The sequence below is a fragment of the Engystomops pustulosus genome, unplaced genomic scaffold (genome assembly GCF_040894005.1).
Source record: "Engystomops pustulosus unplaced genomic scaffold, aEngPut4.maternal MAT_SCAFFOLD_423, whole genome shotgun sequence".
NCBI lineage: Eukaryota > Metazoa > Chordata > Amphibia > Anura > Leptodactylidae > Engystomops > Engystomops pustulosus.
The window spans coordinates 9,906-33,658 of NW_027285302.1; the positions used below are offsets into that span (position 1 = coordinate 9,906).

Here is a 23,753-nt window from a genome sequence, read left to right on the forward strand (position 1 = left end):
CAGTGTCCCCGCACACACATCATGGATCCCAATCCCAGAACGTTACACTCCTTGTCCACAAGGAGTCTGTCATAGTCTCTTCCGGAGCAGCGCTCTCAGTTGTGCAGTCTGTTGTAGCCCTATCAATCGTATCCTCCGGAGCAGCGCTCTCAGTGGTGCAGTCTGTTGTAGCCCTATCTATCGTATCCTCCGGAGCAGCGCTCTCAGTGGTGCAGTCTGTTGTAGCCCTATCTATCGTATCCTCCGGAGCAGCGCTCTCAGTGGTGCAGTCTGTTGTAGCCCTATCTATCGTATTCTCCGGAGCAGCGCTCTCAGTGGTGCAGTCTGTTGTAGCCCTATCAATCGTCTCCTCCGGAGCAGCGCTCTCAGTTGTGCAGTCTGTTGTAGCCCTATCAATCGTCTCCTCCGGAGCAGCGCTCTCAGTGGTGCAGTCTGTTGTAGCCCTATCAATCGTATCCTCCGGAGCAGCGCTCTCAGTTGTGCAGTCCGTTGTAGCCCTATCAATCGTCTCCTCCGGAGCAGCGCTCTCAGTGGTGCAGTCCGTTGTAGCCCTATCTATCGTATCCTCCGGAGCAGCGCTCTCAGTGGTGCAGTCTGTTGTAGCGCTATATATCGTATCCTCCGGAGCAGCGCTCTCAGTGGTGCAGTCTGTTGTAGCGCTATATATCGTATCCTCCGGAGCAGCGCTCTCAGTGGTGCAGTCTGTTGTAGCGCTATATATCGTATCCTCCGGAGCAGCGCTCTCAGTGGTGCAGTCTGTTGTAGCCCTATCAATCGTATTCTCCGGAGCAGCGCTCCGAGGGTTGTTCAGTCTGTTGTAGCGCTATATACCGTATCCTCCGGAGCAGCGCTCTCAGTGGTGCAGTCTGTTGTAGCGCTATCTATTGTATTCTCCGGAGCAGCGCTCTCAGTGGTGCAGTCTGTTGTAGCCCCTATCGTCTCCTCCGGAGCAGCGCTCTCAGTGGTGCGGTCTGTTGTAGCCCTATCTATCGCCTCCTCCGGAGCAGCGCTCTCATCTGGACATCTCAAGCTTGACTACTGATGTGATAAGATCCTCCTCTCACTCGTGGATCGGCTGTTGGGTTTCTGTCTAACGTCTTGAGACTTCCTCAATCTGCCTTCACACTTGTTCTGCAAACTCTCTACAAGACGCAATTCAAGAATAAACAATTCCGCTGGTCCAGCCGTTGTTCTTTCAAACTTTTATTAAGTCATCTTCGTTATCCACAGGGTCATTCCTTAAATCCATCATTCCTACGCGTTTCAAACGGACTAGCCGTTCTTAATCTACAGGACGCGCTCTCCCGCATTCGCTCTCTCTACGGCACTCGCTCTCTCTACGGGACGCGCTCTCCAGCACTCGCTCTCTCTACGGGACGCGCTCTCCCGCACTCGCTCTCTCTACGGGACGCGCTCTCCCGCACTCGCTCTCTCTACGGGACGCGCTCTCCCGCACTCCCTCTCTCTACGGGACGCGCTCTCCCGCACTCGCTCTCTCTACGGGACGCGCTCTCCCGCACTCGCTCTCTCTACGGGACGCGCTCTCCCGCACTCGCTCTCTCTACGGGACGCGCTCTCCCGCACTCGCTCTCTCTACGGGACGCGCTCTCCCGCACTCGCTCTCTCTACGGGACGCGCTCTCCCGCACTCGCTCTCTCTACGGGACGCGCTCTCCCGCACTCGCTCTCTCTACGGGACGCGCTCTCCCGCACTCGCTCTCTCTACGGGACGCGCTCTCCCGCACTCGCTCTCTCTACGGGACGCGCTCTCCCGCACTCGCTCTCTCTACGGGACGCGCTCTCCCGCACTCGCCCTCTCTACGGGACGCGCTCTCCCGCACTCGCCCTCTCTACGGGACGCGCTCTCCCGCACTCGCCCTCTCTACGGGACGCGCTCTCCCGCACTCGCCCTCTCTACGGGACGCGCTCTCCCGCACTCGCCCTCTCTACGGGACGCGCTCTCCCGCACTCGCCCTCTCTACGGGACGCGCTCTCCCGCACTCGCCCTCTCTACGGGACGCGCTCTCCCGCACTCGCCCTCTCAACGGGACGCGCTCTTCAGCTGACTCTGTCCTGTATTTCTGAGATGTCTACGTCGCGGAGAGACACTTTACACACAATTTAAGAAGAACAATGATTGGACAATGATTGGTTGTAAGGGCTCCGGGTGCACAGGCCCCGGACATCCTCCTATAAATACTGTTTTGATAAGGACCTTTCACCACTTCCTCTCCAGGTCCTGATTCTGGATAATTTTAACATTCAATATGCAGAAGAGCTGCTCAATTTCAAGTGGACGGGAACTGGCAGAATAGCACCACCCCCCTGACTATTAGGTAAAGAGCTGAAGGAAGTGGTGATCCTGAGGACGTTCCTCCTTAAAGGGAACCTGTCAGCAGCTTTCCCAGCCCAGAGCTCACAGCCTCCTCAGGTAAGGGAGGGAGCGTAACGTCAGAAGACTCTATAACAGCTAGAACCGTCTCACACTCTCCATTTCTGAGCTCATTTGCATATCTGCTGGAGGTTGTGCTAGAAACGAGATTTCATTCCCGACCCAATGGTACTGCTAGTGGTGTAAAAGCTGCTGACAGGTTCCTGTAACACTCTTCGTGAAAGTGCCCTTGAAGGTCCTGCAGCGACGCCCCCCTTCCTGCTGCTGACAGCAGGTTCTGATCCCGAGGGGCACAAGGTCCAGAGGAAGCACCGGCCTCCCCGGATCTGACTGGGGAGCCCAGGATCCCCTCTTTTACCTTCAGGCATATCCACATGACAGGACATTGCTGTACGTCCTATACACGGACGCATCAATGGGCTGTGGAGTAATCAGATGTTCTGGTGATGAGGGGCCCGAAACCATTGGGTCTGTATTATATGGGCAGTATTAATATATATGGAGATCCCGCTTCAGCCTCCTATGGGGGAGGGCACAATATGGCCGCTGCCTGCAGAGAAGAGGAGGCCGGAACCTCAGTCAGACATGATTATTCGATAAATAAGTAATAAAAATAGAAAAAATTTGATAAAACAGTCATGAGGCGACCAGAGAGCGGGGGTCTTCCTGGGGAGGGGCTCTGTTCAACATCTCAGGGGTCATTCTGGGGAGGGGGCACAGTTCATGGACCTGGAGGTCTTCCAGGGGAGGGGGCGCAGTTCATGGACCTGGAGGTCTTCCAGGGGAGGGGGCGCAGTTCATGGACCTGGAGGTCTTCCAGGGGAGGGGGCGCAGTTCATGGACCTGGAGGTCTTCCAGGGGAGGGGGCGCAGTTCATGGACCTGGAGGTCTTCCAGGGGAGGGGGCGCAGTTCATGGACCTGGAGGTCTTCCAGGGGAGGGGGCGCAGTTCATGGACCTGGAGGTCTTCCAGGGGAGGGGACTAAGTTCATAGACCTGGGGGTCTTCCAGGGGAGGGGACTCAGTTCATAGACCTGGGGGTCTTCCAGGGGAGGGGACTCAGTTCATAGACCTGGGGGTCTTCCAGGGGAGGGGACTCAGTTCATGGACCTGGGGGTCTTCCAGGGGAGGGGGTGCAGTTCATGGACCTGGGGGTCTTCCAGGGGAGGGGACTCAGTTCATAGACCTGGGGGTCTTCCAGGGGAGGGGACTCAGTTCATAGACCTGGGGGTCTTCCAGGGGAGGGGACTCAGTTCATAGACCTGGGGGTCTTCCAGGGGAGGGGACTCAGTTCATAGACCTGGGGGTCTTCCAGGGGAGGGGACTCAGTTCATAGACCTGGGGGTCTTCCAGGGGAGGGGACTCAGTTCATAGACCTGGGGGTCTTCCAGGGGAGGGGACTCAGTTCATAGACCTGGGGGTCTTCCAGGGGAGGGGACTCAGTTCATAGACCTGGGGGTCTTCCAGGGGAGGGGACTCAGTTCATAGACCTGGGGGTCTTCCAGGGGAGGGGACTCAGTTCATAGACCTGGGGGTCTTCCAGGGGAGGGGACTCAGTTTATAGACCTGAGGGGTCTTCTTAGATAGGGGGTTCAGTTCTTGGCTCTGGGGCTCTTCCTGCAGGAGAGGGGGAGCTCAGTTGATGGATCTGGAGACCTTACCCCGGTTGTGGGTGAGTTCATGTTTGCGGAGCTTTGTGCGGTCGATGAACCTCTTGTCGCACACTGTGCACCCATGTGGCCGCTCGCCCGTGTGCATCTTCTCATGGCGCTTCACGTGGGCTTGCTGGGTGAACTTCTTCCCACAGAAGGAGCAGGTGAAGGGCTTCTCTCCGGTGTGAATCAGCTGGTGGTGCCGCAGGGTCGAGCGGTCGCTGAAGCTTTTCCCACACTCGCTACACTGGAACGGCTTCTCATCCGTGTGCGTCCTCAGGTGCACCACAAACGCAGAATTCTGCTTAAAACACTTACCGCACTCCAGACAAGTGTAGGGCTTCTCCTTTGTGTGCAGCCGCATGTGGACTTTCAGGTAGCCTCCATCTCGGAAGGATTTGCCGCACTCTTTGCAGGAGTAGGGGCGCTCTCCAGTGTGCACAGTGCTGTGCTGCAGCAGGGTGAAGTGACGGCTGAAGATCTTCCCACACTGTTTACACTGGAACGGCTCCAGCCCCTTCAGTGGTCTCTTGTACCTCTTCTTCAGATGTAGGATGTGGATCTTCTCGGCCGACTCTGCAGGGTGCTCAGGGTGGACATGCTTCATCTGACTCCTCACACACGGTTTGTAGTCTTTATCACATGTGGGATTTTGAGCTTCTACAGTGGGGTCGCTGATTTTATGTCCATATGTAAAGTGCTTCTTCATGGTAGGGTTCAGATGGTCATGGGTCTTCTGGAGAACGTCAGGCCTGCTTTTTGGAAGCTTCTTCTGCTGATTGTAATTTGATGAATCCTTCCTATTCTCCGTTATACCACATTCTCCGTATTTTGTGTGGACCCCATGGTCTCTGCTGTCCACAGTCTTTTCAGGCTTCTCTTCACAAGATTTGGAGTTTAAGATATTCTCTAGAGATTGAGCTGAAGTATCTGCAGCCGTTGTGTCACTGGCTGAGGTCCCTGTGATGGTCTTCAGGACTTCCTTAGTGTGCCACCTCTTGTGAACCTTTAGGTCTTTCCTGTCCTGGAAGGATTTGCCACATTCCTTGCAGAAGTAGGGACACTCTGCAGGGGTTTCTTTTTGTAAAAGACTATGGTGATGGGTGAGGACATTCCTATACTGGACCGGCTTCATCCCTTCTAGTGCTTGCTCGCGCTTCTTCAGGCCTGAAGAACAATTCTTCTGACTCATTTCAGCAGAGCACCTGGAATTGCCGTGTTTTGCTATACTCTTGGTGACTGTATCAGGTTTAGGATTTTTTGGGTTCATGATACAACTCTGTACATAAGTCGAGTGCGTCTTCAGAGCAGCTGGGAGAGGGTGTGGGGTCTTCTGGAGCACAGTGCAGCTGACAGTCGTAGTTGGATTTGTATGCTGGCTGGAGCTTGTTGGATCAACCGTTTGCTCCTTTAAAACAAGTTCTTCACATTTTGTATAGTCCTCATGTTTTCCGCTGTCTCCACTCTTTGTACGTTTCTCTACAGAAGATATGGAGGTCAGGTTCTCAACCTTTGCTCCTCTGCTCGGTCTAGATTGCAGATCTGAATCAGCAGTGGACACGATGGTGGCCGAGGATCTAACTAAAGTCTGCAGCTTAGGATGGAGGTTGATGCTTATGTTGGAATTTTTGGCTCCTTGAGAGCTTTGTGGATGACTCTTGTCTATATCCATGTTGACTCCTGATTTTGGAGCTGATTTTTGGAGCCTTTCTGCTGTTTTGTCATTTTTACCTTCCTTATGTCCTCTTTGCTTTTTATTAACGTAGAAGCTTCTCCCTGAATGCGCTTGAGCAGAGGAATTGGCTGGATCCTGTATAAGGGAACACATTAGCTGGGGTGGTTCTCCAGACCCTGAACCAGGTGAAGGAGACAGTGGATGGACCATAGGGCCAGGAGTGGTGGCTGAGCTGCTGCTCCTGTGATGACCGCACATTCTGCACATGTGAGACGCTGACCGCACTAGGTTCTCCTTTTTATGGCTGCTGAGATTTGACCAGTGGGTGACTCTGCCACATTTTGAGCAGGAATAGGACTTTATGAACTCGAGGCTTGTTGTGTGGGTGGTTGTTTGTGGCGGCCCTGGGGACGTGTCTGACTTCCTGTCTTCTCTCTTCACGTTGGGATATTTCTCTTTGCATTTCCCGGCCTTCTTCATCTCCGCACCGTGCAGCTCATGTCTCTGCGCTACCACATTTTTGGTTAAGAATTTCAGTTCTGGGACTTCTGGGGACAATCCAGTTCCTTCCACAATCCTCTTCTTGCTGCATCGTGTAGGGTCTGGGGGTGAACCTTCCAATGTTTTAGTCTCTTGGCTTACGACAGCCGTTCTCTTTCTTTCTTTCGTAGTTAATGCTCCGTTGCTAGATGGGGAGTCCTGACCCTGAGATGTTGGGTTTTCATGTCCATCACTGTACTTCTTCATGCTTTGCTCTTGGACATTCTCATTTGCAGTGCTGTACGTAGAAGGACACACTCTCTGTATATTCCCTCCAGCCTCCAGGGCTTCAGTGTAGTGTTTTTTAGAAGGTTGGTCAATGAGGATCATGGTGACCACTTCATTAAACTTGACATGCTTGTTCTTGTGGTGCGCTGGTTTGATTATTGTAGTCGATCTTTCTTCCTTCTCCATTATACTTTTTTGGTTTACAATCTTGACATTCCTTGTACTTTTGTTTATCAAAATATCTGAGATTTTGTGTACATGAACATCTTCGGAATCGGCGGTATCACCATCAGGTGTTGAGTCAAGGTCATCTTTTGCATGTAAGCTTTCCATTGTCGGTAGCAGATGAACATCTCCTGAAGGTTCTTCTGAGCTTTTCACGTCTGAGTTGATCCCTGCACCTCCTGTCAGGTTTCGGTTTTCTGGAACGCTCTCTTCATGTATGTCACACGTGCCCACAGCTTTTCCTGGAGACAATTCTTCTGATCCACCATCCATCGCCTCCTCAGGTTCGAGGTCTTGGCTCTCCTGTAGGTTTATGAATGGCTCTTCAGGAAGAGGTTCATCTTGAAGGTTTCGTGGTATCTCCAGTGAGATAGAGAGATCACAGTATCTTCTCTCCAGCGATGGTTTGACTTGACGATCTTCACCAATAATCTTCTTGTCCGCAGATCGTGCTAATATCCGGTGATAGGGACGACTCCGACTTTTCCGTTTCTTGTCCTTCTTTATCCACCTGATGGGGTTGACTCGGGGATAGCGCCGCTGCTTTTTCACGTGCACCTCACATTTACTACGCGGAACATCACTGCAGCGTTGCTGGATCAAAGATCTGTCCTCGATAATATTCTCATGCCAAGAGCCTATCAGATAAAAGAAGACAAAATTAGTTTGAGGTAATAAAGACAGAAGCCATGCCCCATCACTACTGTAACCATAGAGAACCCTGCAATCAGGCATGTACACAGTGACTGCACCAGCAGCAGAATAGTGAGTGCAGCTCTGGAGTATAATACAGGATGTAACTTAGGATCAGTACAGGATAAGTAATGTCATGTATGTACACAGTGACTGCACCAGCAGCAGAATAGTGAGTACAGCTCTGCAGTATAATACAGGATGTAACTCAGGATCAGTACAGGATAAGTAATGTCATGTATGTACACAGTGACTGCACCAGCAGCAGAATAGTGAGTGCAGCTCTGGAGTATAATACAGGATGTAACTCAGGATCAGTACAGGATAAGTAATGTCATGTATGTACACAGTGACTGCACCAGCAGCAGAATAGTGAGTGCAGCTCTGGAGTATAATACAGGATGTAACTCAGGATCAGTACAGGATAAGTAATGTCATGTATGTACAGTGACTGCACCAGCAGCAGAATAGTGAGTGCAGCTCTGGGGTATAATACAGGATGTAACTCAGGATCAGTACAGGATAAGTAATGTCATGTATGTACACAGTGACTGCACCAGCAGCAGAATAGTGAGTGCAGCTCTGGGGTATAATACAGGATGTAACTCAGGATCAGTACAGGATAAGTAATGTCATGTATGTACACAGTGACTGCACCAGCAGCAGAATAGTGAGTGCAGCTCTGGAGTATAATACAGGATGTAACTCAGGATCAGTACAGGATAAGTAATGTCATGTATGTACAGTGACTGCACCAGCAGCAGAATAGTGAGTGCAGCTCTGGAGTATAATACAGGATGTAACTCAGGATCAGTACAGGATAAGTAATGCCATGTATGTACACAGTGACTGCACCAGCAGCAGAATAGTGAGTGCAGCTCTGGAGTATAATACAGGATGTAACTCAGGATCAGTACAGGATAAGTAATGTCATGTATGTACAGTGACTGCACCAGCAGCAGAATAGTGAGTGCAGCTCTGGAGTATAATACAGGATGTAACTCAGGATCAGTACAGGATAAGTAATGTCATGTATGTACACAGTGACTGCACCAGCAGCAGAATAGTGAGTGCAGCTCTAGGGTATAATACAGGATGTAACTCAGGATCAGTACAGGATAAGTAATGTCATGTATGTACAGTGACTGCACCAGCAGCAGAATAGTGAGTGCAGCTCTGGAGTATAATACAGGATGTAACTCAGGATCAGTACAGGATAAGTAATGTCATGTATGTACACAGTGACTGCACCAGCAGCAGAATAGTGAGTGCAGCTCTGGAGTATAATACAGGATGTAACTCAGGATCAGTACAGGATAAGTAATGTCATGTATGTACACAGTGACTGCACCAGCAGCAGAATAGTGAGTGCAGCTCTGGGGTATAATACAGGATGTAACTCAGGATCAGTACAGGATGAGTAATGTCATGTATGTACACAGTGACTGCACCAGCAGCAGAATAGTGAGTGCAGCTCTGGGGTATAATACAGGATGTAACTCAGGATCAGTACAGGATAAGTAATGTCATGTATGTACACAGTGACTGCACCAGCAGCAGAATAGTGAGTGCAGCTCTGGGGTATAATACAGGATGTAACTCAGGATCAGTACAGGATAAGTAATGTCATGTATGTACACAGTGACTGCTCCAGCAGCAGAATAGTGAGTGCAGCTCTGGGGTATAATACAGGATGTAACTCAGGATCAGTACAGGATAAGTAATGTCATGTATGTACACAGTGACTGCTCCAGCAGCAGAATAGTGAGTGCAGCTCTGGAGCTCGTTACATCGTTAAGCTCTGTCTGTTGCTGTCAGAGGCTGTGTGCTGCTGCTGCTCTGAGCTCCAGGAATAATCCATCTCCACCTGGGGCCTGCTCTCTCCCTTCCCAGGGTTTCCAGGCATGAGCCAGAGCGGCAAGCCCCAGGCTCCTGCTTCCCGGGCCTGGCGGCGGGGGGCAGGGATAGCCAGCTACCGGCCAGCGCTATGGAGGACTCAGGGGTGAGACGTTCCACCAGGAGTCGTAGTAATACTGCTCCTACTCCCCCTGGGTCCAGTGTAAAGAGGCAAACCCAGAACCTGGATGTCCATGATGGTGCGGGTGACAGCGGTCCTTCCGGGGCTGGAGCCATGAAGCGGAGTGCTCACAGAGGTAAGGCTGACCATGCGGGGAGAGGCTGGGCGGTGCAGGGGCCCTGGGAGTCTTTGTCCACCTATGCCTCCCGGGTCCAGAGCCACCTCTGAGTATGAAGAGGCGACCAAGACCATCAGGAGGCTCCGGGTGGAGCTGCGATGTGCCCGCGCCAGGGCGAACACAGTGCAAAAGAAGCGCAAAATGGAGGTTAAAGGAGAAATTAACCACCTAAAAGAAGAGATGGATAAGCTGATAAAAAGAAAGACCTTTATTTGTAAGAACAGCAGACCGTTTAAGGAAAAACTGATTAATGATGACCGATTTGCTCATATGGCTGATAACAGAGAGCAAAGGCTGAAGGGGTTGCAGCCTGCGAGCCAGGTGGAGGAGGAGGATGATGATGATGATGACGAGCAGCAGTTCCCACCTGTTATCCCCAGTGCGCATGGAGAACTTTTCCTTTGGTGATGAACTCCCAGAGGAAGCCGCTGGGAAGAGCGGCCGAAGGAAGGCGAAGAATACCAGGCCAAAGCAGCAAGAAGAGGTACGTTTCATCTTTACCCCCCTCCCTGTACACCCCCCGGGCAAAGCGCAGGGTCAGCTCACTGTGCAAGCCCTGCTACCCAAACCCCCCCAGAGTTCTGCTGTGGACCCGGTGCAAAGGTGCAGGGAGATTACAGGTGTGACATCTGATGTGGCGATGGGCTCCGTCTCTGTTTGTGGTAACAGTGGGGGAGCAGGGGAGGCATCGGCTGCAAGGCCGGACAGTCAGGGCGGCTCGGACATGGCAATACCATCAAAATCCAGTGCTGTGGTGCAGCCCCCGGTGGGAGGGGGGATAGCCCGGCACTGGTGGCAGCTTCCGGTGCCTCTTCATGCTGTTGCCGCTGATCACCCAGTTGAGGGGCGGCGGCAGTGTGGAGGGGGTCGCTGAGGCTGAGGGCTCCGGACCTCCCAGACAAAAAGTGTTATTCTGTGTCGGTGTTGGGGATAATGTGAATTCTGTGGAAATTGGAGATCAGCGGCACCTCACACCGGCTAAAGAACAGCGGCGAATGTTACCAAGCCCCAGGAGAAGTAAAATAACATCTGCTACCGATGATGCGGAGGGCACAAGTGTGACAAGAGTGGTGCAGAACCATTACCAGTTATGGGGGTGAGTGATGGAGTGACTGGTGGTGCGGGTGGCGCGGCTGAGTGTAACATGGAGGTGGGTAGTGTTAATGTGGTGGGTGCAGGGGTTGGTCCGGTTGCTCCCCCAGTGGCGGCCCCTATTAAGAGCTATGACAGTGTCGCTGCTGGGGGACGTAGGGTTCCATCATCCTCGTCTCTGGGCTCTGGGGACGACTTTTTGCAGCGGCGCCTCCTGCAGGCCTTACAGAAGGGAGAAAGGACGATCAATGTAGCGGGGCAGGAGGTTGATTTGTCGTTTTGGATAGAGAGGCACGGCCTGTCTGCCTTCCGAGAGCAAAGAGGCAGGGAGACATCATGGTCGCTCCCGACAACCGGGCCGGGTGCTAACCGTAGGAATGTGGTGCGTCTTCGGTGGCGTGGCAGTGATGTGTGTCCCCCTCGGGCACGGGTAGTTGAGCTGCTGCTGAATATGGACTTCAAGGCGGCTGACATCTTTGCCTTGATCCATCCCTATGGTACATCTGAGTTTGATATCAGCTTTGTTCGGCCGGAGGGGCTTGAGCTCTTCTGGCCCAACTATGAGCTGAGATACAACGAGCCCGAGTGGCGGGACTTTGCTGTGCAAGCAGTGTCCCGCCAGAGCGAACTCAAGAGAGTGACCGTTCTTACCCGTAACGAATCACTATCTTGCTTTGACATCATGACCTGGATGAATCGTTATGGAGAGGTAATGTGAGTACCGGAAAAAAATCGTGACGAGTATTGTATCTGGTCAGGGGCCTGGACCTTCATGGTGAAGTTGAGGCGTTCAGGTAACTCAGTCGCCCACATCCCTTCATCAGCCTTCCTGAGGAGGGATCGGATCCTGATCTTCTACCGGGGGCAGCCTAAGCTGTGTCACAGGTGCGGTGACCCCACACATTTCAGCGCAAACTGCACCGTGCAGAAGTGTGCGTTGTGTGGGGGTGTCGGCCATCTCGCTGCATCCTGTACAGGGCAGATTAGGTGTAACCTGTGTGCTGATCTCGGTCACCCGTACAGTCGTTGTCCTCTTTCCTTCGCTAATGCGGGCTCAGCCTCGGTAGATGAAAGCCATGAGGCTGAATCTGCTGGGGAGGGGCCTAGCAGAGGTGGAGGAATGGAGGGGCCAGGGAAGAAAGACAGGAAAAAGACGCCTGCCCAGCTAAGGCAGCTAGAGAAAAGTCAACAGGAGAGAGAGCGGGGGGAGTCTCGGGCTGCTGGGACAACCTCTGGCGCTATCCTGGAGACCACACCTGTCGCTGAGGCCCCAGGGGATGATGTACTGGATGAGGAGGTCAGGAGGATCGAGAGAGAGGAAGGTGCCACGTCCTCAGACTCCTCCCATTATGAGAGTATGGACGAGGATAATAGGGTGTGGCTAAAGGAAAAGCGTAAGCGTGGCCCAAAAAGAAGAAAAAGGGTAAAAAGAAGGGAGGTGTAAGATCTTCTCCCTCCCTGACTAAGGTACCCAAGGAAGGTGCAACCGACCCCCCGCTGGTCGAACTTTCAAATCGATTCCTGGCCCTGGATGGAGCGCCTCCTGCCGATGGAGGGGCTGAGGGCGAAGGGCCAGAGGTGGCGGAGGGGCCTGCAGGAGGTGCCAAGTCTCCCCCTGGGGTGTCAGGGTCCTCAGGAGGGGAGACTGGCCCAGAGTCTGGAGACGAGGATGAGGGGGCAGGTCCTGGATCTGCCCCTGAAGCATCAGAGGTGCGGGAGATGGACACCACAATATGTCTAAAAAGGGGGTGTTCATTTCCCGAGGGTGGTGGTAAGATGGGTAAAAAGAAAGCCGTCTAACTCAATCACTCATGATGGCGGCACCCACTCCGTTGACGCTGGCGTCCATTAATGTCGCCAGCATTAAGTCTGATGCGTCTAGATTTGCGGCCTTTGATTTTCTCGGCCGTGTTGAAGCCGACATTTTATTTTTGCAGGAGACCAGGCTGCCAGATTTGGCGGCCGTGTTTAAAGCTAAGAGGGAATGGAGACACGGGCCTTCCTATTGGTCTCTTGCGGCCGAGCCGTATAGCGGAGTGGCGGTCCTTTTTACCGCACCGGTAGAATGCCGACGAGTTATTGAGTTAGAAATGGGGAGGTGCCTGATCCTGGATGTCCTCATGAAGGGACAAGAACTTCGCCTAATTAACATCTATGGTCCCCAGTCCAAGTGGGACAGGAAGTGTCTCTTTATGAGGATCAAGCCCTACCTTTTTACAAGTCGGCAGGTGGTCTTTGGAGGGGACTTCAATGCTGTCACGAGGTCCCAGGATAGGGGAGGTTCCAGAGACAAGCTGACTTATGATAGCGTCGCTCTTAATAGCATAGCTAGTGAGGCTCGCCTGGTGGATGTCCACATCCGGCACACCCCAGGCCACGCGGGGTTCACCTATTATAGGGGTAGCTGCAGGTCTAGAATAGACAGGTTTTATTTAAGGAGGAAGCCATTTCTTCACCAGTTTCTGTTGTTGAGGTGGAATTCTCCTGTTCCAGGCCGCAGTAAATTTAGTGCTGTGCTTTGTGTTCGGGAGGCAGTGGAGCAGGGCAGGGCTGGTAACTGGAAGGGGTACTTGCTGTCCTTGGATCAGGCAAAAGCGTTTGATCGGGTTAACCACGAGTACCTCTGGTCTGTCCTTCTGAGGTATGGCCTGCCGGGTGGGTTTGTCAATTGGCTTAAGGTTTTGTACGCAGGGGCAGAGAGTTTCCCGCTTGTGAACGGTTGGATTGGCCGCTCTTTTGAGGTCGGGTCTGGTGTTCGCCAGGGTTGTCCTCTGAGCCCACTACTGTACGTGTTCGCGATTGACCCATTCCTTACGAGGGTTGATCGTGGGCCGTTGGTGGGAGTCGGGATGGACCAGGCGGCACCGGAAGCCACTCTAAGGTTGGTAGCGTATGCCGATGATGTCACTGTTTTCGTGCCCTCGGGAGGGGAGGCGCAATGGGTGATGTCAGAGGTTGACCGCTACTCAGAGGCTTCTGGATCCAAGATCAACCGGGATAAGTGTGAGAGTCTCCTGCTGGGAGAGGGGGATCCAGGCTTTGATCTCCCGGACACTCTTCCAGTGCCCCAGGACTCTGCAAAAAGTTCTTGGCATCGAATTTGACCAGGAAAAACTGGGACGGCAGGCTTAAGATCGCCGCTCAGGATCTGGACCAGTGGAAGGGTTGGTCTTTAACCCTCAGAGAAAGGGTTAATCTGATCAAAACCTACCTGCTCCCATTGCTGATATATCTGGGCAGTGTGTGCATGTTGCCGGAACCCCTCTGGACTTGGGTGTACAGTCTGTTCTTCCAGCTGTTATGGGGGAATAGGCTGAACCTTATCAAGAGGGAGGTTACTTACCGCACGAGGAGACAAGGAGGGTTGTGTATGGTCAACCCTGTGGTGTTCCTAGTGAATACCTTTCTTAAGATCAATGTAGCAAACCTCTGGAAAGAGAGGGCTCCTCCGTGGGTATACTCCTGCAGGGGATGGGCTCCTCCGTGGGTATACTCCTGTAAGGGATGGTTTCGGCCTTTCTTCCAGGAATGGGAGACAGGAGGGCAAGTGAAGGATCTCCGCACACCGCATGGGCATCTTCCGGCTTACGCTACCCCGGTTCTGAAGGTGATTCGCCGGTGGGGTCTGGGAATGTGGGAGATCAGGACCATGTCGAGGAAAGTCCTTGACAAGAGGGTTCTGTTTGCCCGTTTCCAGAAGCCTCTGGCCCTCAGGGATTGCCCAAGTCGGGATCTTGGGGTGGGTTTGAGTTTATTGAATTCCATCAGGATCCCCTTGAAGTTTTGGGACGTGACTTGGCGCTGCTTCCATGGAAAGCTGTGTGTGAGGGACAATCTGAAGTGTAGGAGCTCTGAGGAAAGGGGTTGTCCCTGGGAGGAGTGCGGTGGCCTGCTGGAGAGCATGGACCACTTCCTGCTTCAGTGCCCCTTTAACACAGAGGTGTACAACCGGGTGGGCGCTTCCATCCATTGGCCCAGGTTGGCCGGTCTCTCCTATGCGGAGTGGGCCTATGGAGCATTCAGAGGCTTGGGTGGCCGGGACCGCTGCACGTTATTTCTAGTTAGCCTAGTGGTCAGGTACCACACGTGGAACGCACGGTGTTTAGAATCGACGCAGCGTAAAATCCTCCCGGTGGATGAGGTGGTTAGGAAAATTCTGGGTGACCTGGTGAAGGTGCGCTCTCTGGAGTATGAGAGGCTGGGCACAGGAAGGACCTCTCTCCTTAGTGCCCCTTAGTCTGTCCTCTCCCCTCCTGGTGAAGGTGCACTCTCTGGAGTATGAGAGGCTGGGCACGGGGAGGACCTCTCTCCTTAGTGTCCCTTAGTCTGTCCTCTCCCCCCTGGTGAAGGTGCGCTCTCTGGAGTATGAGAGGCTGGGCACGGGGAGGGCCTCTCTCCTTAGTGTCCATTAGTCTGTCCTCTCCCCCCCTGGTGAAGGTGCGCTCTCTGAAGTATGAGAGGCTGGGCACGGGGAGGACCTCTCTCCTTAGTGTCCCTTAGTCTGTCCTCTCCCCCCCTGGTGAAGGTGCGCTCTCTGGAGTATGAGAGGCTGGGCACTGGGGGGGGTGGGGGCCTCTCTCCTTAGTGTCCCTTAGTCTGTCCTCTCCCCTCCTGGTGAAGGTGCGCTCTCTGGAGTATGAGAGGCTGGGCGCGGGGAGGACCTCTCTCCTTAGTGTCCCTTAGTCTGTCCTCTCCCCTCCTGGTGAAGGTGCGCTCTCTGGAGTATGAGAGGCTGGGCACGGGGAGGGCCTCTCTCCTTAGTGTCCATTAGTCTGTCCTCTCCCCCCCTGGTGAAGGTGCGCTCTCTGGAGTATGAGGGGCTGGGCACGGGGAGGGCCTCTCTCCTTAGTGTCCCTTAGTCTGTCCTCTCCCCTCCTGGTGAAGGTGCGCTCTCTGAAGTATGAGAGGCTGGGCACGGGGAGGACCTCTCTCCTTAGTGTCCCTTAGTCTGTCCTCTCCCTCCTGGTGAAGGTGCGCTCTCTGGAGTATGAGAGGCTGGGCACGGGGAGGACCTCTCTCCTTAGTGTCCATTAGTCTGTCCTCTCCCCCCCTGGTGAAGGTGCGCTCTCTGGAGTATGAGAGGCTGGGCACGGGGAGGACCTCTCTCCTTAGTGTCCCTTAGTCCGTCCTCTCCCCCCTGGTGAAGGTGCGCTCTCTGGAGTATGAGAGGCTGGGCACGGGGAGGGCCTCTCTCCTTAGTGTCCATTAGTCTGTCCTCTCCCCCCCTGGTGAAGGTGCGCTCTCTGGAGTATGAGAGGCTGGGCAGGGGGAGGGCCTCTCTCCTTAGTGTCCCTTAGTCTGTCCCCCCCCCCTGGTGAAGGTGCGCTCTCTGGAGTATGAGAGGCTGGGCAGGGGGAGGACCTCTCTCCTTAGTGCCCCTTAGTCTGTCCTCTCCCCTCCTGGTGAAGGTGCGCTCTCTGGAGTATGAGAGGCTGGGCATGGGAAGGGCCTCTCTCCTTAGTGTCCCTTAGTCTGTCCTCTCCCCCCTGGTGAAGGTGCGCTCTCTGGAGTATGAGAGGCTGGGCACGGGGAGGACCTCTCTCCTTAGTGTCCATTAGTCTGTCCTCTCCCCCCCTGGTGAAGGTGCGCTCTCTGGAGTATGAGAGGCTGGGCACGGGGAGGACCTCTCTCCTTAGTGTCCCTTAGTCCGTCCTCTCCCCCCTGGTGAAGGTGCGCTCTCTGGAGTATGAGAGGCTGGGCACGGGGAGGACCTCTCTCCTTAGTGTCCCTTAGTCCGTCCTCTCCCCCCTGGTGAAGGTGCGCTCTCTGGAGTATGAGAGGCTGGGCACGGGGAGGACCTCTCTCCTTAGTGTCCCTTAGTCCGTCCTCTCCCCCCTGGTGAAGGTGCGCTCTCTGGAGTATGAGAGGCTGGGCACGGGGAGGGCCTCTCTCCTTAGTGTCCCTTAGTCCGTCCTCTCCCCCCCTGGTGAAGGTGCGCTCTCTGGAGTATGAGAGGCTGGGCACGGGGAGGGCCTCTCTCCTTAGTGTCCATTAGTCTGTCCTCTCCCCCCCTGGTGAAGGTGCGCTCTCTGGAGTATGAGAGGCTAGGCAGGGGGAGGGCCTCTCTCCTTAGTGTCCCTTAGTCTGTCCCCCCCCCCCCTGGTGAAGGTGCGCTCTCTGGAGTATGAGAGGCTGGGCAGGGGGAGGACCTCTCTCCTTAGTGCCCCTTAGTCTGTCCTCTCCCCTCCTGGTGAAGGTGCGCTCTCTGGAGTATGAGAGGCTGGGCACGGGGAGGACCTCTCTCCTTAGTGTCCCTTAGTCTGTCCTCTCCCTCCTGGTGAAGGTGCGCTCTCTGGAGTATGAGAGGCTGGGCACGGGGAGGACCTCTCTCCTTAGTGTCCATTAGTCTGTCCTCTCCCCCCTGGTGAAGGTGTGCTCTCTGGAGTATGAGAGGCTGGGCACGGGGAGAACCTCTCTCCTTAGTGTCCCTTAGTCCGTCCTCTCCCCCCTGGTGAAGGTGCGCTCTCTGGAGTATGAGAGGCTGGGCACGGGGAGGACCTCTCTCCTTAGTGTCCCTTAGTCCGTCCTCTCCCCCCTGGTGAAGGTGCGCTCTCTGGAGTATGAGAGGCTGGGCACGGGGAGGGCCTCTCTCCTTAGTGTCCCTTAGTCTGTCCTCTCCCTCCTGGTGAAGGTGCGCTCTCTGGAGTATGAGAGGCTGGGCACGGGGAGGGCCTCTCTCCTTAGTGTCCCTTAGTCTGTCCTCTCCCTCCTGGTGAAGGTGCGCTCTCTGGAGTATGAGAGGCTGGGCACGGGGAGGGCCTCTCTCCTTAGTGTCCCTTAGTCTGTCCTCTCCCCTCCTGGTGAAGTTGCGCTCTCTGGAGTATGAGAGGCTGGGCACGGGGAGGGCCTCTCTCCTTAGTGTCCCTTAGTCTGTCCTCTCCCCCCTGGTGAAGGTGCGCTCTCTGGAGTATGAGAGGCTGGGCACGGGGAGGGCCTCTCTCCTTAGTGTCTCTTAGTCTGTCCTCTCCCACCTGGTGAAGATGCGCTCTCTGGAGTATGAGAGGCTGGGCACGGGGAGGGCCTCTCTCCTTAGTGCCCCTTAGTCTGTCCTCTCCTCTCCTGGTGAAGGTCCACTCTCTGGAGTATGAGAGGCTGGGCACGGGGAGGGCCTCTCTCCTTAGTGTCCCTTAGTCTGTCCTCTCCCCTCCTGGTGAAGGTGCGCTCTCTGGAGTACGAGAGGCTGGGCACGGGGAGGGCCTCTCTCCTTAGTGTCCCATAGTCTGTCCTCTCCCCTCCTGGTGAAGGTGCGCTCTCTGGAGTATGAGAGGCTGGGCACGGGGAGGACCTCTCTCCTTAGTGTCCCTTAGTCTGTCCTCTCCCCCCTGGTGAAGGTGCGCTCTCTGGAGTATGAGAGGCTGGGCACGGGGAGGACCTCTCTCCTTAGTGTCCCTTAGTCTGTCCTCTCCCTCCTGCTGAAGGTGCGCTCTCTGGAGTATGAGAGGCTGGGCACGAGGAGGACCTCTCTCCTTAGTGTCCCTTAGTCTGTCCTCTCCCCCCTGGTGAAGGTGCGCTCTCTGGAGTATGAGAGGCTGGGCACGGGGAGGACCTCTCTCCTTAGTGTCCCTTAGTCTGTCCTCTCCCCCCTGGTGAAGGTGCGCTCTCTGGAGTATGAGAGGCTGGGCACGGGGAGGACCTCTCTCCTTAGTGCCCCTTAGTCTGTCCTCTCCCCCCTGGTGAAGGTGTGCTCTCTGGAGTATGAGAGGCTGGGCACGGGGAGGACCTCTCTCCTTAGTGTCCCTTAGTCTGTCCTCTCCTCCTGGTGAAGGTGCGCTCTCTGGAGTATGAGAGGCTGGGCACGGGGAGGGCCTCTCTCCTTAGTGTCCCTTAGTCTGTCCTCTCCCCCCTGGTGAAGGTGCGCTCTCTGGAGTATGAGAGGCTGGGCACGGGGAGGGCCTCTCTCCTTAGTGTCCCTTAGTCTGTCCTCTCCTCCTGGTGAAGGTGCGCTCTCTGGAGTATGAGAGGCTGGGCACGGGGAGGGCCTCTCTCCTTAGTGTCCCTTAGTCTGTCCTCTCCCCCCTGGTGAAGGTGCGCTCTCTGGAGTATGAGAGGCTGGGCACGGGGAGGGCCTCTCTCCTTAGTGTCCCTTAGTCTGTCCTCTCCCCCCTGGTGAAGGTGCGCTCTCTGGAGTATGAGAGGCTGGGCACGGGGAGGGCCTCTCTCCTTAGTGTCCCTTAGTCTGTCCTCTCCCCTCCTGGTGAAGGTGCGCTCTCTGGAGTATGAGAGGCTGGGCACGGGGAGGGCCTCTCTCCTTAGTGTCCCTTAGTCTGTCCTCTCCGCTCCTGGTGAAGGTGCACTCTCTGGAGTATGAGAGGCTGGGCAGGGGGAGGGCCTCTCTCCTTAGTGTCCCTTAGTCTGTCCTCTCCCCCTGGTGAAGGTGCGCTCTCTGGAGTATGAGAGGCTGGGCACGGGGAGGGCCTCTCTCCTTAGTGTCCCTTAGTCTGTCCTCTCCCTCCTGGTGAAGGTGCGCTCTCTGGAGTATGAGAGGCTGGGCATGGGAAGGGCCTCTCTCCTTAGTGCCCCTTAGTCTGTCCTCTCCCCTCCTGGTGAAGGTGCGCTCTCTGGAGTATGAGAGGCTGGGCACGGGGAGGGCCTCTCTCCTTAGTGTCCCTTAGTCTGTCCTCTCCCCTCCTAGTGAAGGTGCGCTCTCTGGAGTATGAGAGGCTGGGCACGGGGAGGGCCTCTCTCCTTAGTGTCCCTTAGTCTGTCCTCTCCCTCCTGGTGAAGGTGCGCTCTCTGGAGTATGAGAGGCTGGGCACGGGGAGGACCTCTCTCCTTAGTGTCTCTTAGTCTGTCCTCTCCCATCTTGTTGTTGTGTTGCTCGGCCGTTACTTTTAGTTTATTTTGTTGCCATGTTCTAATCTTCCCTGGGATTTATGTTTTTCCCCTTTGTATAAGGTGATAGATGTGCGGGGCTCAGGCTCGGGCTCGGGCCCAGTATCAGTTATGTTGTGTCTTGTACCTGTGTCGTCGCTCTCGCTGTGGCTCCGGACGTACGGCTCTCGTCCTAGGTCAATGTTCTGTATGATGTCCGGACGGTCTGTAAGGAAGAGACAGGAGGATGAGCAGGTGCAGCCCCGCGCCCACCACCCCCGGGGCCGACGCACGCCCCGCGCCCACCACCCCCGGGGCCGACGCACGCCCCGCGCCCACCACCCCCGGGGCCGACGCACGCCCCGCGCCCACCACCCCCGGGGCCGACGCACGCCCACCACCACCCCCGGGGCAGACACACGCAAGGGCAGACGCACGCCCCCCGCCCACCACCAGGCGGATACACGAGGAAACACTCACTGAGGGACAGGATCATCCGGTAGTTGTCGTTCATCACCTCCTTGTACAGATCCTTCTGCTCCGCACTCAGCGTCTCCCATTCTTTCCTCGTAAAATAAATCGCAACGTCCTCGAACGTCACCGGATCCTGGAGGAGAGAAGAGGCTGCAACCACCGAGCAGGAACATCCCCCCAATACCCTGCACACACCACAGCACTACAGGGTCAGCTCCAGGGGGAGGGGGGGGCACTACAGGGTCAGCTCCAGGGGGAGGAGGGGGGCACTAGAGGGTCAGCTCCAGGGGGAGGAGGGGGGGCACTAGAGGGTCAGCTCCAGGGGGAGGGGGGGGGGCACTAGAGGGTCAGCTCCAGGAGGAGGAGGGGGGGCACTAGAGGGTCAGCTCCAGGGGGAGGGGGGGGCACTAGAGGGTCAGCTCCAGGAGGAGGAGGGGGGGCACTAAAGGGTCAGCTCCAGGAGGAGGGGGGGGGCACTAGAGGGTCAGCTCCAGGGGGAGGAGGGGGGGGGGCACTAGAGGGTCAGCTCCAGGGGGAGGAGGGGGGGGCACTAGAGGGTCAGCTCCAGGGGGAGGAGGAGGGAGTCACTACAGGGTCAGCTCCAGGGGGAGGGGGGGCACTAGAGGGTCAGCTCCAGGAGGAGGAGGGGGGGCACTAGAGGGTCAGCTCCAGGGGGAGGAGGGGGGGCACTAGAGGGTCAGCTCCAGGGGGAGGAGGGGGGGCACTAGAGGGTCAGCTCCAGGGGGAGGAGGAGGGAGTCACTACAGGGTCAGCTCCAGGGGGAGGGGGGGCACTAGAGGGTCAGCTCCAGGAGGAGGAGGGGGGGCACTAGAGGGTCAGCTCCAGGGGGAGGGGGGGGGGCACTAGAGGGTCAGCTCCAGGGGGAGGGGGGGGCACTAAAGGGTCAGCTCCAGGGGGAGGAGGAAGGGGGCACTAGAGGGTCAGCTCCAGGGGGAGGAGGAAGGGGGCACTAGAGGGTCAGCTCCAGGGGGAGGGGGGGGGGCACTAGAGGGTCAGCTCCAGGGGGAGGAAGGGGGGGCACTAGAGGGTCAGCTCCAGGAGGAGGGGGGGGGGGCACTAGAGGGTCAGCTCCAGGGGGAGGAAGGGGGGGCACTAGAGGGTCAGCTCCAGGGGGAGGAGGAGGGGGGGCACTAGAGGGTCAGCTCCAGGAGGAGGAGGGGGGGCACTAAAGGGTCAGCTCCAGGAGGAGGAGGGTGGGCACTAAAGGGTCAGCTCCAGGAGGGGGGGGGGGCACTAGAGGGTCAGCTCCAGGGGGAGGGGCACTAGAGGGTCAGCTCCAGGGGGAGGAGGAGGGGGGTCACTACAGGTTCAGCTCCAGGGGGAGGAGGGGGGGCACTAGAGGGTCAGCTCCAGGGGGAGGAGGGAGGGCACTAGAGGGTCAGCTCCAGGGGGAGGAGGGGGGGCACTAGAGGGTCAGCTCCAGGGGGAGGAGGGGGGCACTAGAGGGTCAGCTCCAGGGGGAGGAGGAGGGGGGCACTAGAGGGTCAGCTCCAGGGGGAGGAGGAGGGGGGCACTAGAGGGTCAGCTCCAGGGGGAGGAGGAGGGGGGCACTAGAGGGTCAGCTCCAGGGGGAGGAGGAGGGGGGCACTAGAGGGTCAGCTCCAGGGGGAGGAGGGGGGGGCACTAGAGGGTCAGCTCCAGGGGGAGGAGGGGGGGGCACTAGAGGGTCAGCTCCAGGGGGAGGAGGAGGGGGGCACTAGAGGGTCAGCTCCAGGGGGAGGAGGAGGGGGGCACTAGAGGGTCAGCTCCAGGGGGAGGAGGAGGGGGGCACTAGAGGGTCAGCTCCAGGGGGAGGAGGAGGGGGGCACTAGAGGGTCAGCTCCAGGGGGAGGAGGAGGGGGGCACTAGAGGGTCAGCTCCAGGGGGAGGAGGAGGGGGGCACTAGAGGGTCAGCTCCAGGGGGAGGAGGAGGGGGGCACTAGAGGGTCAGCTCCAGGGGGAGGAGGAGGGGGGCACTAGAGGGTCAGCTCCAGGGGGAGGAGGGGGGGGGTCAGCAGAGGGTCAGCTCCAGGGGGAGGAGGAGGGGGGGGGGTCACTACAGGATCAGCTCCAGGGGGAGGAGGAGGGGGGTCACTACAGGGTCAGCTCCAAGGGGAGGAGGGGGGGCACTAGAGGGTCAGCTCCAGGGGGAGGAGGAGGGGGGGCACTAGAGGGTCAGCTCCAGGGGGAGGAGGAGGGGGGCACTAGAGGGTCAGCTCCAGGGGGAGGAGGGGGGTGGGCACTAGAGGGTCAGCTCCAGGGGGAGGAGGGGGGGGCACTAGAGGGTCAGCTCCAGGGGGAGGAGGAGGGGGGCACTAGAGGGTCAGCTCCAGGGGGAGGAGGGGGGGGGCACTAGAGGGTCAGCTCCAGGGGGAGGGGGGGGCACTAGAGGGTCAGCTCCAGGGGGAGGAGGAAGGGGGGGGCACTAGAGGGTCAGCTCCAGGAGGAGGGGGGGGGGCACTAGAGGGTCAGCTCCAGGGGGAGGAGGGGGGGGCACTAGAGGGTCAGCTCCAGGGGGAGGAGGAGGGGGGCACTAGAGGGTCAGCTCCAGGGGGAGGAGGGGGGGCACTAGAGGGTCAGCTCCAGGGGGAGGAGGGGGGCACTAGAGGGTCAGCTCCAGGGGGAGGAGGGGGGCACTAGAGGGTCAGCTCCAGGGGGAGGAGGGGGGCACTAGAGGGTCAGCTCCAGGGGGAGGAGGAGGGGGGGCACTAGAGGGTCAGCTCCAGGGGGAGGGGGGGGGGGGCACTAGAGGGTCAGCTCCAGGGGGAGGAGGGGGGGCACTAGAGGGTCAGCTCCAGGGGGAGGAGGGGGGGGGCACTAGAGGGTCAGCTCCAGGGGGAGGGGGGGGCACTAGAGGGTCAGCTCCAGGGGGAGGAGGGGGGGCACTAGAGGGTCAGCTCCAGGGGGAGGAGGAGGGGGGGGGCACTAGAGGGTCAGCTCCAGGGGGAGGAGGGGGGGGGCACTAGAGGGTCAGCTCCAGGGGGAGGAGGGGGGGGGCACTAGAGGGTCAGCTCCAGGGGGAGGAGGAGGGGGGGCACTAGAGGGTCAGCTCCAGGGGGAGGAGGGGGGCACTAGAGGGTCAGCTCCAGGGGGAGGAGGGGGGGCACTAAAGGGTCAGCTCCAGGAGGAGGGGGGGGGCACTAGAGGGTCAGCTCCAGGGGGAGGAGGGGGGCACTAGAGGGTCAGCTCCAGGGGGAGGAGGGGGGCACTAGAGGGTCAGCTCCAGGGGGAGGAGGAGGGGGGGGGGGCACTAGAGGGTCAGCTCCAGGGGGAGGAGGAGGGGGGGCACTAGAGGGTCAGCTCCAGGGGGAGGAGGAGGGGGGGCACTAGAGGGTCAGCTCCAGGGGGAGGAGGAGGGGGGGGGCACTAGAGGGTCAGCTCCAGGGGGAGGAGGAGGGGGGGGGCACTAGAGGGTCAGCTCCAGGAGGAGGAGGGGGGGGGGCACTAGAGGGTCAGCTCCAGGGGGAGGAAGGAGGGGGGCACTAGAGGGTCAGCTCCAGGGGGAGGAGGAGGGGGGCACTAGAGGGTCAGCTCCAGGGGGAGGGTCATTGCTATGAGTATAGACTGTCAGCTCCGGGGCTCAGTGTCACGTGCTCTGGACCCCACTCCCTGTTCCTCGAGTCATGTGATCACCCGGTACTCACCCGCTCCATAGCGGAGCTCTATGTACGCGCAGCCGCAATCACTTCCGGCAGATACAGGCGGAAGCCCAAGGAATGCCGGGAGATGTAGTCCTGAGCGCCGCCCAGCGCAGGGAGAATCCGGTAACCGAACTACA

The 23,753-nt window shown here is 57.3% G+C and overlaps 1 protein-coding gene across 2 annotated transcripts; it reads right to left on the reverse strand.

Annotated features, from left to right (window-relative positions):
- LOC140111335 (uncharacterized) lies at window positions 1-23,700 on the reverse strand. Of its 2 annotated transcripts, XR_011851918.1 has the most exons (5): window positions 23,620-23,700; window positions 19,982-20,108; window positions 19,650-19,727; window positions 3,387-7,348; window positions 1-3,348 (listed from the first exon to the last, which is right to left on the reverse strand). XR_011851918.1 is itself a non-coding variant. In XM_072132360.1 (4 exons), the coding sequence occupies exons 1-4, from the start codon at window positions 23,626-23,628 to the stop codon at window positions 4,026-4,028; spliced, it is 3,537 nt and encodes a 1,178-aa protein (XP_071988461.1). In that variant the 5' UTR covers window positions 23,629-23,700; the 3' UTR covers window positions 2-4,025. The 2 variants fall into 2 exon arrangements, 1 of the variants encoding a protein (XP_071988461.1); XM_072132360.1 differs by having other exon boundaries at window positions 2-7,348.
- Between the last annotated feature and the right edge of the window lie 53 nt (window positions 23,701-23,753).

What these genes read in the sequence shown, in the direction of transcription:
- LOC140111335 (XM_072132360.1), bottom strand. An exon ending in CCGGATGATCCTGTCCCTCA is followed by an intron (nt 19,728 to 19,981) that starts GTGAGTGTTTCC and finishes TCTTCCTTACAG; the next exon opens with ACCGTCCGGACATCATACAG. An exon ending in CAGCGAGAGCGACGACACAG is followed by an intron (nt 7,349 to 19,649) that starts GTACAAGACACA and finishes TTTATCTGATAG; the next exon opens with GCTCTTGGCATGAGAATATT.